This window comes from Colletotrichum spaethianum (assembly GCF_022836535.1).
Source record: "Colletotrichum spaethianum MAFF 239500 DNA, contig13, whole genome shotgun sequence".
In the NCBI taxonomy this organism is placed as follows: Eukaryota; Fungi; Ascomycota; class Sordariomycetes; order Glomerellales; family Glomerellaceae; genus Colletotrichum; species Colletotrichum spaethianum.
Window position 1 is genome coordinate 1,040,241 of NW_026054783.1, and position 15,160 is coordinate 1,055,400.

At 56.0% G+C, this 15,160-nt stretch overlaps 5 protein-coding genes and 1 non-coding gene across 6 annotated transcripts; 2 read left to right on the forward strand and 4 right to left on the reverse strand.

Annotated features, from left to right (window-relative positions):
* Window positions 1-108: 108 nt before the first annotated feature.
* ColSpa_05965 (mitochondrial carnitine carrier) lies at window positions 109-1,224 on the reverse strand (the record flags this gene model as incomplete). The annotated part of the gene is made up of 2 exons (XM_049272177.1): window positions 109-776; window positions 858-1,224. The coding sequence occupies 2 exons, from the start codon at window positions 1,222-1,224 to the stop codon at window positions 109-111; spliced, it is 1,035 nt and encodes a 344-aa protein (XP_049128134.1).
* A 2,356-nt stretch (window positions 1,225-3,580) lies between these two features.
* ColSpa_05966 (putative zinc transporter zrg17) lies at window positions 3,581-5,006 on the reverse strand (the record flags this gene model as incomplete). The annotated part of the gene is made up of 3 exons (XM_049272178.1): window positions 3,581-4,352; window positions 4,402-4,620; window positions 4,675-5,006. 3 exons carry the CDS (start codon window positions 5,004-5,006, stop codon window positions 3,581-3,583), a joined length of 1,323 nt encoding a protein of 440 aa, XP_049128135.1.
* Window positions 5,007-7,413: 2,407 nt separating this feature from the next.
* ColSpa_05967 (chitobiosyldiphosphodolichol beta-mannosyltransferase) lies at window positions 7,414-8,865 on the forward strand (the record flags this gene model as incomplete). The annotated part of the gene is made up of 2 exons (XM_049272179.1): window positions 7,414-7,848; window positions 7,894-8,865. 2 exons carry the CDS (start codon window positions 7,414-7,416, stop codon window positions 8,863-8,865), a joined length of 1,407 nt encoding a protein of 468 aa, XP_049128136.1.
* A 142-nt stretch (window positions 8,866-9,007) lies between these two features.
* ColSpa_tRNA_157 lies at window positions 9,008-9,081 on the reverse strand. The gene has a single exon. It is a non-coding gene; the product is annotated as a tRNA-Val (tRNA).
* A 480-nt stretch (window positions 9,082-9,561) lies between these two features.
* Window positions 9,562-11,281, reverse strand: ColSpa_05968 (cellobiose dehydrogenase; the record flags this gene model as incomplete). Its single annotated transcript, XM_049272180.1, has 2 exons — window positions 9,562-10,566; window positions 10,646-11,281. The coding sequence occupies 2 exons, from the start codon at window positions 11,279-11,281 to the stop codon at window positions 9,562-9,564; spliced, it is 1,641 nt and encodes a 546-aa protein (XP_049128137.1).
* A 1,745-nt stretch (window positions 11,282-13,026) lies between these two features.
* On the forward strand, window positions 13,027-14,443 carry ColSpa_05969 (uncharacterized protein; the record flags this gene model as incomplete). Its single annotated transcript, XM_049272181.1, has 3 exons — window positions 13,027-13,062; window positions 13,149-13,908; window positions 13,974-14,443. 3 exons carry the CDS (start codon window positions 13,027-13,029, stop codon window positions 14,441-14,443), a joined length of 1,266 nt encoding a protein of 421 aa, XP_049128138.1.
* Window positions 14,444-15,160: the final 717 nt, after the last annotated feature.

A 15,160-nucleotide genomic window follows, 5' to 3' on the forward strand; every position in this document is an offset into this window, starting at 1 on the left:
TCTTGCACCCTTCGAACCATCTCCCTCAGCCTCGTTCGCCCATTCCACCCACATCATTCAGGCTCGTCCCCAAGTCCTTCTTCTTCTTCTTCTTCTTCTCCTGGTCGTTTAACCAAAGGCCTTGTTCATGGCCTGGTGCGCCAGCTCGACACCCAAAAAGGTGGCGGCGTTGGCCGGCACGGCTCTTGCGAGCGCGGGCCCGAAGCCGGGGAAGAAGGCCTTGACGCCGCCGCGACCGTAGACCTCCCGCACGACGCCGCCGAGCGTGACGTTGCCCTCGGCGGTCTGCAGGCGCGACTTGACGGTGTCGACGGGGAACACGGGAATCCACATGGCGACACCAGCGGCGGCGCCGGCGGCCGTGATGGCGAGCAGGCTCAGCTCGCCGGACGGCTTGCCCGTGACGGGGTCCTTGGGCGTCAGGCGGCGCTTGATGTACTCGTAGGCGGCGAAGTAGGCGGCGCTGCCGGGGCCGTCGCGGGCGAGGGTGGCGGCGCTGCCGCGGAAGACGGAGCGCAGGCCGCCCTCGGCGTATAGCTGGCGGACGACGTCGAGGCCGCCGGCGTACTTGGGGGCCTCGCCGGGCTTCAGGCGCTGGGACTGGACCTGGAGGATGACCTTGACGCGCTCAAAGGGAGCCGTGATGGCGGTCATGGGCACGGCGGAGAAGAAGCCGGCCGCCGAGACCTGGGCGATGGAGAGAGGGGCCGAGGGGTCGGACGAGGAGGAGCGGACGAGGGACTTGCCCACGTCGTAGCCCCAGAAGGATACAGCGACTGCGGTGCGGGTTTGGGGTCAGTCCGGGTCGTTCATTCTGCGCAATCTGAGGGAGGGAAGGGAGGGGGAGGGTAACGTACACATGGGCGTGACACCGACCAAGGGCGCCGAGACACCGGCGTACAGGCCCCTCCGCAGGCCATCGCGGGCGATGCTCTTTTTGACGACGTCGATGGCCGAGGAGTAGACGCCCTTGTCGGCGGTCTGCAGGCGGACCTTGACGAGGTCGAAGGGGTGGCCGACGACGACGGCGCAGACGCCGCCGAAGCCGCCGGCAGCGAGGGAGCGGAGCTGAGAGGCTAGGCCGGAGGCGGCGGCCTTCGTGTCGGCCTTCAGCTCGTCCTTGGACTCGGGGATGTGCGGGATCTTGTCGGCGATGGGGTTCGGGAGGGTGGTTTGGAGTTTGGCGTTGAGGGTCGTGGTGGCTTCCGAGGTTGAGGGCGCCATTGTGTCGGGGGTGGTGGGAGGGGGGGGGGGGGGGGGGCGGATGTGATTAGGGAGATGGGAGGATGGAGAAGAAGATGAAGAAGTGATGTTCTCGCTATGGAGAACGCGGGAGGGGGAAGAGGGTATTGGGTGGCGGTGGTGGAGGAGGAAGAGGAGGGAAGTCCGGGGGAAAGGGAGGTTTCACGTGCTGGCGATTTCAATCGTGGTGTTTTGTGGTGCTCTGCGCCGTAGCTCCTAGGGAGGCAACGTCAATGGTCCCGATCCGAGTCCCGTGCGGTCCGTTCCTGGTGCGAGGTGCTCGACTAGCGGAGGGAAGCTATCGTGCGTGCGGGAAAGGGGGAAGGAGTCGGTTCGGTCGTCCGTGGAGGCCGTGGATTTCTGCGCCGGTGCGCCAGTGAGATGGTGAATCGAGATGGGAGGGAAGCTGGGCGTTGAGCTTCTACGTCACAGCGAGCCTCGGCACGTCCGCTCCAAATGGGTCCCCACTTGTAGCCGGAGTAGGTACGGGGTCTGGGGGGATTCAGCGTTGTGTGATCCACTGGGTTGCTCCAGTTATTGGAGGGGGGTGAGATGGATGCCGCTGTCTCTGGCTTGTGATGTTCTGTTTGCGGGCAGAGTTTCTGTTCAAGAGACGCGCGGGAGTTGAGGATGTGCAACAGTTCTAGAAGGAAGGCTGGTGCAACTGACTAAGAGCCCCAAAAAGGAAAGTTCCCCCCAAGAGACAACTTTTGAGGGAGCTCATCCCGGCGCGCTGGATGAAACTGTGAGGGTGACTTCCTGGTGCAACTCGACCGGTTCAGCGCTTGCCGCAATGCTGCCTCGGTCGTTCGGCTCATTGCGGTGCAGCGCGAATGCTCCGGTGCGCGGGGCGGGCGGTCTGGGACCCTGGGGGACAGTTTGGGGGGGGAACCTCGCACTTGGGGCGAGGGGACCTGGCCTAAACCGGGGCCCTGCTCTAGCGGGGAACGTGGCGCTGCGCTGTCGACCTGGAGAAAACATGCACATGTCGTGTGCGACAGCCAAAATATTCCCTGGATGCGCGCCCCATGCTAGCCAGTCGTCCGTAGCTTTGTGCGTCTTCAAGGGCACATTTCCCATCTTCTGGTTGCGCCCATCGTCGGCTCATGATCGTGCGATCTCAAATGTATGGATGATGGATAATGGATGCTGACGTGGGCGGTAGATGGGACGAAAGTCAATTCCATGAAACTCCCAGTTTTTCCCATGTGACATTCCATCACGGGCTTGATGGTATAATACAACAGAGGATTCAACTACATGATCTGTACTCTGTACGCTCTGTCTTGAGCACCAGGTAAGCAGGACCCAATCCCACAAGGGCGTCGACATGCCAAAGAGAGTCTCGCAGTCAACAGCAAGACACATTTAGTCTCCTGCTCGCCCTTGACGACCCCTCACTCAATACCTCGTCAACACAAACCCGCGGGGTAACAGCATTTTCCCCTCGGGTCACCGCTTACCGTGACCTACGTCCCGTAATCTGCAGCGTATTGTGCTCTCTTTTAACCTCAAGATTATGTAGCCCGCGCCCGCCATCCATCTCAGCCGCCTGATCCGGCACAATTCAAAGCACCCAATCTCATTCTCACTAACCCACACTCGAATGAGCCCCCCGGTCTTGTCTGCACGTCAAGTGACACTCTTGATCCCCCTCCCCACATCAAACACAGGCTGCGCCGGGCGGACGGAGGTGGGAATAAGGCAGAGCCCACACCACCAAGGCCTTCTTTAACAACAGCCTGACGCGGGGTGACGACTGTGGGGCTGGTTGACTCCGTGGTGATGTGTCATAACCCTAGGACATCGCTCGAGTGACATCTTGTCACCACCCACAAAAACCACCTCACGCTGCGTCTTCCACCACCATCAATTAGAGTTAGCTGCAACGTCAGGTCTTGGTCTTAAGGGTATCTAGATTTTCCATTGCCGTGCGTGCGGAAAAGTTTTGTGCGCCCGTCTACTCGTACAAGTCTCTGAATGGCTGTCGCGATGCCTCCCATGATGTTGAGTTCCTGTGTATGAACGTCCCCAGACTCCCCCAAAAATCCGAAGAAACAAAACACCCCAAGCCGGATGAGAATGGGGAACAACGCCATCAGCATAGTGGAGAGAATGTCCAACTCCTATGCCTCGCGAACCCCCTTTCCCCAAGCGGGGGTCCTCTATCACCAAGCCTCTATGCGGTTCGTCTTATTCCCCAGTCCCGCTGTCTAATCCACGAAAAAAACAAAAGGGTACACGGACCAGACCTCTCTCAGACCCGCCTCGCGTAGACGTTGTGATGCGCCAATGTCTCGACAATGGTCGGAACGGGCGCCACTGACGGCTCGCTCTCCTAAAACGTCCTCTTGAGCGGCGTCGTAGCCAGCCCCGTCGACCGTCCCACTCCGCACCAGCAGCTGGCGTCTCCCTCCCTTTCGACCTGGACCACAATGTCCATCGAGTTCTTGAGGAGATACTCCCTCACCCGGTCCCGAACTTCGTCCAGACTCGCGCCCCGGCCCGCCACCACGTGCACAATTCCCTGCAGCTTGTCGCCCGAGTCCTCGCTGCTCCGATCGTCCATCCAGAACTTGGGCACAGAGTAGTTGACGACGCCCTTCTGCTGTAGGATCCCCGCGAGCGTGTTGCGCAGGTTATACTCGACGTCGTCGGGGACGTTGAGGAGGAGGTTGCGCGCAGAGGACTTGATGAGCGGGACCGACGCGAGGAAGATGAGGATGGCGATGGCGCAAGAAGCGAGTGGGTCCCAGAACGTCCAGCCCGTGTAGTACGTCAGGATAGTCGACAGCACCACCGAGGCGCTTCCCATCGTATCAGCCAGAACATGCAGGAATATGCCCTCCATGTTGTCGTTGTGATGCGAGTGTGCGTGACTATGCTTCTTCCCGTGCGAGTGGTCATGCCCGTGGTCGTGTTCGTCGTGCGAATGCGAGTGGCTGTGGCCGTGATCGTGGCCATGATGATGGTGACCGAAGCCCCAGAGACCCAGCAGATTGATGACACCGCCCAGGAAGCTGACAATCAAAAGCTCTCTCAGCCGGTGGAGTTCCTGGCCCTCCCATATCCGCTCAAAGGCCTCTACAATGATTTCAACGCTCAACAGCCTGGTATCTGTTAGTTTCCATGCATTTTATTCCATGGTGTAGAACCTACATCAGCAAGATGCCATTGGCGAAACCACTCAGCGTCTCGATCTTTCCCAGTCCAAAGGGAAACCGCTGGCTTTGGGGCCACTTGCTCGTGACCGCGGCGCAAAGGCCGACGAAAAGGGCAAAACAGTCGAAGAACATGTGGATCGTGTCGCTTAGCAGGCCGAGGGAGTCGGTGACGTAGCCGTAGAAAGCCTGTACGCCCATGAAGCCGAAGTTGAGACTGCGGATGTAATGTCAGTTGGGGCACGACCAGTATTCATACCAGGTAGCTCACGTCATGAAGTAGAAGATCCTTCTTGAGTCCTTCTCTACGAGGATAGTGTGGAGAACCGGAATCGCCGGCGTGTACTTCAGCAGAACCCTCGTGAATAATGATGGCTTCGTGTGATCGTGGCCAAGGGAGTGGGCATGCGAATGGCCATGATGATCGTGTCCATCGCAATGTCCGTGGTCGTGGTCATGGTCATGGCCGTGTCCGTGGTCGCGGTCGTGGTCGTGGTGATCTATTGTCCTGTCCAGAGGCTGGAATGTCGCCGAGAAAGACCCAGTCGTAGGCGTCAACAGCTGGCGCCCGCTCGGTGTGGTGTCTGTTTTCCAGCCGTCCATTGTCGCAAGCGATTGAGGCAGCTCTTTTTCTCGAGGAAGGGAGGATTGGCTCGAGTTCGCGCGGTAGTGCGAATGACCGCCGTGGGCATGAACGGTGTGACTGTGTGACCGATCATGATCGTGTGCGTGGCCGCTGCTGGTCGAGTCGTGGCTTTGGCTGTGCGTATGCAACCCGCCGTTGGACATTGTTGACTTCAAGGCATGAAGGGACGGCGGCGAGTGGGAGTGGGAGTGCATGTGGTGATGATGGGCGTGGGGAAGGGCAGAGGATGGCAAGGCGTAAGACGAGGCCATGTTGACTGCGGCGCGTCGTAAAGGTCGATCTGGGACCCAGATCCGGGGTCGGGATTGGCGTCGCTGTCGCTATCGGCGTCGGCGGGTACGGGGCGAGAAAAGGGCGTCTCTCGTCCACTATGAAGTGTTTTCTCTGGGTCGTTCTCGTTTGTCTCTCCACCGAGGACCCGTTGATTCGAGATCTTTACCAATATCCCCCTATGGTGGGCAGCCCCGAGTCATGGGTTGGAGGTGATCCGCGGTGTACGTTTTCTCTCCGGCGTCTCGACGACGGCAATGACGAGAGATGACAGTGAGTATGCAAATTGTAGAGGGGTGTCGTAGATTGACGTGTCGTGGAACGTCCAACGCCGTGGAGCTGGAGAGAGGAGAGAAGCGGGAGTCGTGTGCCCGCCGTGGTATAGTACCTAGGGCCGATGGCGGCAGCGGCAGCGTCGACGGTTCAGGGGACCTGCACAGGCTAAAAGACCGGAATGGAGTCGCCCCGTCAATGACGTTGCGCCGCAATCCCGACGCTGGGCTGCGAGTCTTGGGGAGGGGAAAGACGGGAGATTGGATCGTCGACGGACGTGCTAGTGAGTCGCACAGACAATGCTGGAAGCGGCGGATGCAGACAGTCAGTCAGTTGGCTTTGGACCAACGTAGGTTCGACTGGAGAAGGTGTTCTGAAAGGCAAACTGCAGAGAAGCACCTGGTTTAAAGTGAACAACCAGCAGCCACAAGCAATTACCCAAGACGTCAGTCTATCAAATGTGGGATGCCAGCGTTGTTGTGTGTTTTTTTTGGGCCGAACCCACGGGATGCATGGTATGCCGGGTTGTGCCTCCTTTCAGCGCCTTCAGATGAATCTCCCGCCTTGTCCCAAAGAGGAATCCAGCAGTCAGCCCCTGCAGATTTCTCCGTGTGGGGAGGAGAAGTTGGCGGCACGTTCGTTGTGACAGTGTTTGTGATTCGCCATTGGAATTAGACAACCATCAGGAGAGGGGGCGGAACGCTTGGCTGCTGCCGGGCTGCTAGGAGCTGGCTGCATAAAGTTGCCCATGCAGGCTAGCAAGCCAGCAGGCGTAAAGCAGAGACACGCAGGTAGGTGGGTAGGTAGACTACCTACAGCCCCGATCCAAGGCCCCGATAATCTACGATGGGATGGCTACGGAGAAAGCGGTGAGGTGGCTAACACTTGTTATCGCACGCATGCTACAGTACACTCTCTGGACAGACAATGTATGGCTCCAGCCCCATCGCGACATGTTTCCCCCTGGGCAAGCCATGCCTGTCTGAGAATTTCGTCTCCTGCTTCCAACGAGACCCCCAGGCATTAACGACTTTTGCTTTTTTTGTATTTTGGCTCAGGCTTCTGGCGGTCTGTGTCGGTTTTGCATGTGCGGCAGCTGGTTTTCCATTGATTGGGTGACGAAAAGACGGGTCGAGTCGAGTGTTCCTTTTTAAGGCACAGGGATGGAATTGTGAAGATTATGAAGACTGTGAAGAGCATTTTAATGCAGATTGACGAAGCTCCCCGGGTGTCTCTTGCATGTTCTTGCATGTTCTTGCAAATTGGGAAAAGGGACGTACCGAGCGTCCGTCTTATCGTCCACGTGACATTTCCACTCCCACTCTCCGAAGCCTTGCTATCGGGCGCAACGACCCCTGATTGGCGCCACCGTTGCAACATCGCAAAGCTCACCCCAAGTTGGAAGGCGCAAACCAGGACGACCTCTTGGAAGGAGGGGGGTCTAGCCCAGTCAAGCAGCTTCAAAAAGTGCTCCCAGTCTTGGGACCTGGACAAGAGGCCATCGTCGGTCACGCGATAGTCTAGGCAATTGCCTTTTTTTTGTCCCCTTTCTTTCTACATTCTCGTTGAAAACCCCCCAAAACAGAGGCCCTTCCCCCGCCATTCATCCACCATCCTAGGCCCCTCATGCGCTAAGACGGTATATTGCAACTTCAGATGACAGGACGGGCCAGGTTGCATAACCGATACCACCACATTCAAGGGCTGACGATCGTCTTGAAACTCCACTACGATTCTCATTACCACTCCCGACCGGCTGCCTCAGCTCACGCGACACATCTTCGCGCGCACCCGCACGCTTAACCGTCGCCCCTCGCCAACATGTCGGTGGTGCCTCTCGTGTTCTCTGTCCTTGCTGGCATCGTCACTACTCTCATCGCCGCCCTTGGCATCAACCTCTTCACGCGCCTGCTTCCAACCCGTTACCACGCAGCCGAGAACCCTAAAGATGACCACATCCAGATCTTGGTGCTGGGCGATATAGGCCGCAGCCCTCGGATGCAATACCATGCGCTGAGCGTCATGAAGCATGGAGGAAAGGTCGACCTCGTTGGGTACAAGGAAACGGCCCGCCATCCGGAGCTTGTTGGCAATGAGCGGGTTGCGCTGTACCCTCTACCTCCTCTTCCGACTGTATTCAAATGGAACACATTGCCGTTTCTCATCAACAAGCCTGCCAAGGTGATCTGGCAAGCTTGGTCCATCTTTTACGTTCTGGCCTACACGGCGCCCCCAGCCCGGTGGATCATTATTCAGGTATGTGAGTCGCCATCTCATCATGTACACGTCTGACTCTTACAGAACCCCCCGTCTATCCCGACCCTGCACTTGGCTCTGCTTGTGTCTCTGCTGAGGGGAAGCCACCTCCTCATTGACTGGCACAACTATGGCTGGTCCATCATGGCCACCGGCCGCAGCCAGAAGAACCCTTTAGTATGGCTTTACAAGAAGTACGAGACCTACTTTGGCAGGATCGTGCCCACCGCCAACCTCACCGTCACCGACGCCATGGCGCGCCAGCTCAAGGAGAAGCCCTACAGCAACAAGAAGCCCATCTTTACTCTGCACGACCGCCCGGCCGAAGTGTTCCAACCCATCGAATCATCCGATGCTCGCCTCGCTTTTCTCTCACATCTCAAGGAGACCAAAGACGTTGCTCAGAACATCATCGACGGCACTACACGTCTCATCGTCAGCAGCACCTCCTGGACACCCGACGAGGACTTTGGTTTACTCCTAGACGCCCTCGTCGCCTACGCCCACCCCGAAGAAGCCGTTACCGCAACCGGCGCAGGCAGGCCCCCTATCTTGGCCATCATTACTGGCAAAGGGCCCCAAAAGACCGAGTACGAAGAAAAGATCAAGAATCTCCGCCTCGAGGGCAAGCTTCCTGGCGTCACGATTCTGACCGCCTGGTTGTCCACCCGCGAATACGCTACGCTCCTCGCCTGCGCCGACCTTGGTGTTTGTCTGCACATGTCTAGCTCCGGCGTCGACTTGCCGATGAAGGTCGTTGACATGTTCGGCTCGGGTCTGCCTGTGGCGGCATACTCTGCGTACGAGAGTTTCGCCGAGCTGATCAAGGAGGGCGTGAACGGATGCGGTTTTGAGACGGCCACAGAGTTGGCCGAGGTCTTGGTTAGGCTGCTAAATGAAGGTGGCAAGGATGAGCTGAAGAACCTCAAGGCAGGAGCTGTAAAGGAGGGTAATTTGCGCTGGGACGAAGAGTGGGACCGCGTTGTCGGACGGGTTGTGGGAGTGGTTGATAGCTGAGTTTAGGAATTGTCCGTGATGTTTGACTCAGCAAGAGGTCTGCACATGCATACACACCACGGTCACAAATGATTAAGGAAACAACGGAGAACTCGGTACACCTCAAGAAAGTGGCACAGGTCCGGACTTCAAAAGCAAAAATTGATTTCGCCCGGACTTGAACCGGAGACCTTCAGTGTGTTAGACTGACGTGATAACCAACTACACCACGAAACCCTGAGAAGAGAACAAGTTCTCGAGTGGCAGTTAGAAAGTTGTGTGTGAGATAAAGTCATCTTACGCAGAATCTTGCGTCCACCGTGGGGTTGTGGGCATACTTTGAGAGACCAATAGAAACGGGTAGGGTCTGGTCTTCTCAACTAGGCTAGCATGCTTCCTGCTCCAGACCTGAATCTCTCTAAAACAACCAATGTCTTCGTACGAGATGGATTTGCTAGAAGTAATTCACAAGACGGATATTAGGTATGATGGTAAGAAAATCTCTCTCAAGTCCATAGTCAATGGTCCCTCCCCGCGTTATGTATGGAGACAGGCAGCCTCTGTGAGGTAGCTGCCCTTCTTTGCTCCTTCGCAATTGCACAACCTTCGGCTTGATTGAATTCAGTCGAGCAATATCCAGGGCCAGTGGTATTAGTATTTCAGCAAGGCAACAAGAACAAGAAACCCAAAGAACTGCTCTTCTTGATTCACCTCCGTTTACTGAGTAAGTTCAATGTCGGCTTCGACAGCCAGGATCCTCTTGGCGGCAAACAAAGCAGCCACCATGATGGGGGCCTGCGTGTTACCAGTAGGCACTTCGGGATGCATGCTTCCATCCACGACGAACAAGTTCTCCGTGCCCCAGACCTTGGTGTCCGGATCGACGACACTCTTGCCGTCGTTATGGGCGCCCATCTGCGTGGTACCCAGGTAGTGACTACCGCTGCCGGCCTTGGCAACAATGGCCTCTGCAGTCGCGTTACCATCAACGCTTAGGATACTGCCAGGCTTGCGGGCGTAGCCCAGGAGCGTGTCGACTATCTTGGTCAGGGCCTCGCGGTCGCCTTTGGTGTGAAGGAGGGGGTTCTGCGTCATGTTGGTTGTTCCATCGGCCGTGATGCCGACGGTGCCGACGGAGGTGGTGCCGTGGGTGAGGTACACCTTGACGCCGATCGTGTTGTTGCCATCGGCGCGGACGGTGCCCTGGATATAACGGGTATCTCCATGGGTAGTGTTGACGCTCGTCCAGAAGTTGAGACGCTGACCCGACTGTGCCAGCAGGCCACTGCCGTGAGCAAAGAGCTCGACAGACTCGTGATCCGGGTTCGTCCACGCCGCATCGGGCAGAGCAGCAAGCGTGTCCTTGGTCTGGAACGTGACCGTCGCGACAGCGTGGTCTTTGAGGTTCTTGCCGACGGGGAGCTCGATCCACTGGTTCCTGGGCGGGAGCTTGAGGTTCGTCGTTCCGGAGGCCACGATCTCGATCTGGGCGGCGGGGCCGATGCCTGAGTTGAAAAGCACACGGGGCGTGGAGTGGGTGCCGGCGGCAAGGATGAGGGATCCGCCCTTGGCCAAGTTGATAATCTCCCGGGCGCCGGAGTCTTGTTCGACCTCGACACCTGTGACGAGGCCGCCGTCGCGCACCGCTCGAAGGACCTTGGTGTGGAGTTCGAGTGTGAAATTGGGGAGCACTTCTGCGTCAGGGAGGATGGACCGTAGGGGCTGTCTCGTAGACCGTGGGCGATCTACACGGTGTTGTTAGAGGATCTCATCTTCCAGTATGGAACCGTTCACGACTTACCGACCACGGAGGGTGCGAGTACATTAACTCCTTCTCCTCAACATCGTTCAACGCATCCCGCTCAGTCCAGCCGTTGGCCCCCAAGAAGCGCGACACGACCTCGTATGCTCCGTCATCATACCGCTTACCGTCCTCCGACGCCAGAATCGTCCCCGGAAGCCGCTCGTAAAACTCCTCCGCTGCCAGTGCGACGCCGTTCTCCCAGTGCCACTCCTTGGGCCACCCTGCAAAGTCCGCCGCGCGCGGCCTGATGAACATGAGCGCGTTGAGCATCGTCGATCCGCCGAGCATGCACCCCGCAGCGATGACGAGGTCTTTGCAGTACTGCAGGTCTGGGTCCGCGCCCGTGTAGTCGGACATACCCGGGACGTCGTACATGGTGACAGTGTCGTTCCACGGCAAGGTCTTGCGGTTGCCCGACATGTAGAGGGAGGGCCCGCCGCGCTCAACGAGGAGCACGCTGCGGCCCGAGGCGGCGAGGCGCTCGGCGGCTACGATGCCTGCGGTTCCGGCGCCGGCGACGATGTAGTCATACGTTGCGTTACGAGTGGTCGTCTCGTTGGATCGGAGTGAAAGACGGGCTGAGGCCGTCTCGCCCAGGGCCAGGATCGCCGAGGCCAAGGTGATGAGCTTCATGATGCCGAGTGAGGATGTTTACGAGAGGAATGACAACACACACTCGAATGAGAAACTGGGGAAGGAACACTTCTTTTGTAGTAGGTGGTTGTGAGATACCTACATGATTGATAAGATGAGATTGATTAGACGAGATTGATAACCTTGTTCAACTGCTATACTGCGGCATTGGAACGCACTCCGCAACACCGACAGTCCTGACCAGGTCCGGCAATGATCGCAGGCATTCGGTGGATCTGGCAATATAAGCATACTCCGGAGTGGAACTCCCACTGGCTTCAACACGAGGGTTCTCGTTGAATCAGGCAATCGGCCTCGTGGATCGTGGGAAAAAGTTTGTCGTTCCTTTGTAAATACCTCATACTCGAATCTCCGGTCCCGCGCCGATAAGTCCTAGGCGACGTGGAGAATGGCTGAGCAGAACGGGGGTTCGTAAGAGACGAGTCCAGCCTTCTGGATGGATAGACTTGGACGATCTCTAAAAAAGTTGGTCAGCAGCGTCGTACGCAGCTACGTTACAAGTGGGCGAGTTTGATTCATAAGACTTGGCGTTTGCGCTTGTGCTTTCCTCTCTTCAACGCCCAAGAATTTTCGCCCATGGACCCTCTACTTACATGAGGCTTCCTCCTAGTGAGAAACGATTTAGGCAAGTTGACTCCGTTGTTTAATTAATAGCTTATTGGAATCCGTCCATAACTTGAGTCGTCTGGCAGGATTGCTTGAAGTCCGTCTGATTTACGTATGCTATAATTATTATTGGAAAAAGGTGTAACATGTACTCAGAAACTCCTTGGCTTTTGGGATTGAAGTCGTAGCCTGAGCAACCGATTGTTGGTGTTGGCGGTGGCGGCTACTACCACTCGACGGTTTGTTCTCCGCCAAGCTCTTGTAATTGAATACAAAAAATTAACATTCGGCGACTTATGTGTAGATTGGAAGAGGAAGCCTTCATCCGGCAACTCGGGAGCGTCTCAGTCTTGCAACGATAACGGCTGCTCATGATTGCCACCTCAAAACCAGGAAGCATCATAGAGCCAAACCCTTGCATCAAATCATCAAACTTTAAACTGTTCGGACTTTAGATCGTTGCGGCCCCACTTTGGCCGCCTACCTTTACCTAGCCTTGCCTTTTGCGACCTTGCACTAGGTACACCTTCGTCATGAAGATAACGACGTCCTCGTGGACGTTGGCGGATACAATTTTTGATGCGCGCTTGTGCATCTTTGCGGCACAGCGCAGGCACGCATGTCCTCAACAGGCAAGATGGGACAGCTTTCCAGGCAACAGAGCACCTAGCAGGGATCATGCCATGTCCGTTGCTGCAAGTCATGACCTCAACCACAACCAACAGCATATCGCTTCGTTGCTTCACAGTCCGGACCGCATCCGATTTGTCAATCCTGGCATATCTCATACAGAGCCGCTAATTGCCCCTGCTGAACTCTCTCCGCTTCGTCCCAACAGTCGACACGATAGAAGCCACTGCGGACTCCCTTTTTTACGAGCTGCTCGTTCCGGATAAAGCGGCAGAACAGACCACAATTTATCTGCTCTTCTTCCATAACGAGAGATGTGAGTCAAGCGACCTGTTCGTGCGATTTTGATATCCAGTCCCCACGGCAATGTCCGACTATAAAATACGTGATGTTTTCCAAATGCCTTGGCTACAGATGTTTAAGACTTCGTCTCAACCGCTGCTGACTCTCTCATCCCATTGTCGACTCCGTTTCGACCATAATCCGCCATGAAAGACGAACAGTATCAAGAACGCCTCGACCTCGTACGAGATGTCATTCAAGGCTATGGATTAGAAGTAAAACTACCCTTCCCGTTTAGAAATCACTATTTAACACATGCACTTTCTAGCCCCTGGACATTGCCACTGTAGAGTACCAGGAGGACAGCCCGTTCCAGTACAACAACTTTATCTACAAAATCACACTCTCGTCCCCAGCGACTGCGGCCTCCTTCCCTAATGCTGGATCGTATACTGTGGCCCCGCCAAAGGAAGGTATTTCCATCCTTATAATGCGCCTCGCAAACCCGAAGGCAGAAGGCATCGTCCACGAGACCCGCGTCGAGAACGAGGTCGCCGCCATGCACCTTGCTCGTCAGGGCCTCTTGTCTTCGGCCAAGCCGGAAATCGCAGCGCTCGTGCCGGCGTTGTACGATTGGCAGTCTTACGGCAGCTCCCAGTCCGGCTTTGGGTGGTCTTTGATGGAGTTCAAAGAGGGCGTGCCACTTGACACCGTATTTCGAGACATGCCTGATGACGAGATGACGGATGTGCTGGGGCAGATTGCAGATGTTTTCGCGGGCATTCAGAAGGCGCCGCTGCCGGAGAGTATCCAGAGCTACGGAGGTATGACGATCGATGGGAAGGGTAATATTGTGAGTGGTCAGATGACCATACTCAAAGGCGGGCCTTGGGAGTCGTACAGCGATTTTTGGAAAGCAATGTTTGCGCTTCGTATTGAAGATGCTGGTGTGAGTCCGGCTCTGAATGGTTGGAAACCGAACGGCGTCCGGGAGCGCATTGACAAGTTTCTGGCCGTGGGTCTCGAGAAGTTTCTCGACGGATCGGACGTAGACGTTAGAAAACGTGTTCTCATCCATGGAGATCTCAGTAAGTTTTCGGCCATCACTTGATATTCCTTTCGAGGCTTTGAACAGACTAACAGCGAATTCCAGCCACGAACAACATCCTCTACGACCCCAACACGAAAAAACTGACTTCAATCCTCGACTTTGACTGGGCATTTATATCTCACCCCTGCCACGAATTCTTCACTTCCCTCGGCGATATTGGCGGGAACACAGGCGGCGGGACCGGGCGCGACCCGGACCTCAGCGGCGGCCGGCTAGGCAAGGCAATGCTGACAGGAAATTTTGAAATCCCCGATCTACCTGAAGCGGCCGCTAAACAGCTGACGCGGGACAAGGCTTGGGACGATGCGTTGGCAGAAAGAGGGGCGTTGAGACCGAGCGACATTCGGGGTATATCTGCTCTGGACAAGCTAAGAAGGCTCGATGCTTTGCTTTGCCCTTTTGCGCTGGAACATCCGGTTATGTTGAAGAGAAAGACGCCTGAGGAGATTACGGAAATGAGAAAGGCAGCGGAGAAGGATTTGGTTGACTGTTTGGCTGAATTTGGGTGCTGACGGAGGCCAGGAGGCGAGTCCGTATGATGACTTCTCACCTTGCCTCTCTGTGTACACAGGTTTGGTAGAGCCCAGGCAAGAGTACTGATGGTGGTTTCTTAAAGTTCTTGATCTGCAGCGTTTGACAAAACCGCAACGAGGGGGCTCAAGGCCCTGGCTCGCTGTCAGTGGTCTGCCGCTTGTAAACATTTCCGTTGCATCATGACATTCCCACTCCTCTTCATCAAAACCTAATCCAGCCAAAGAATCGTTTATTACTACAAGATCGGGCTTTGCAATCTTCTTCAATAGTTTTCTCCAGAGCTTGCCCTGTGTCCATCACTGTTATTATGTCTTCCTTAAATATCCGGCTGAAGATGAGTTTGTGGGCTGTTCCGATTTCCCTCCGCTTCGCCTGGTAATAAAACTGTTGTATTCCCAGGAGGTGTCAGCTGGATCCGTCGCAGGCCGACCTCACTTATTTAGCAACAGCTGAGAATCCCGAGGGACAGCTTTTTAAATCGCCAAAAAAATCCTCTCTACCTTGCTACTCAGACATTATTCACTATTCTCAGGAATTGGCAGAAAACAAACTTGGCTACTGCTCTAAGAGACATGGGGTATGAGAGCTGAGGCCATTTTCATGGTCAAATATTGCTGTGAGAAAACAACGCATCATACTGTGAGCGATTTGGTGAACACTTCAATCTATAACTTATATCCAATGCTTTTAGGGTA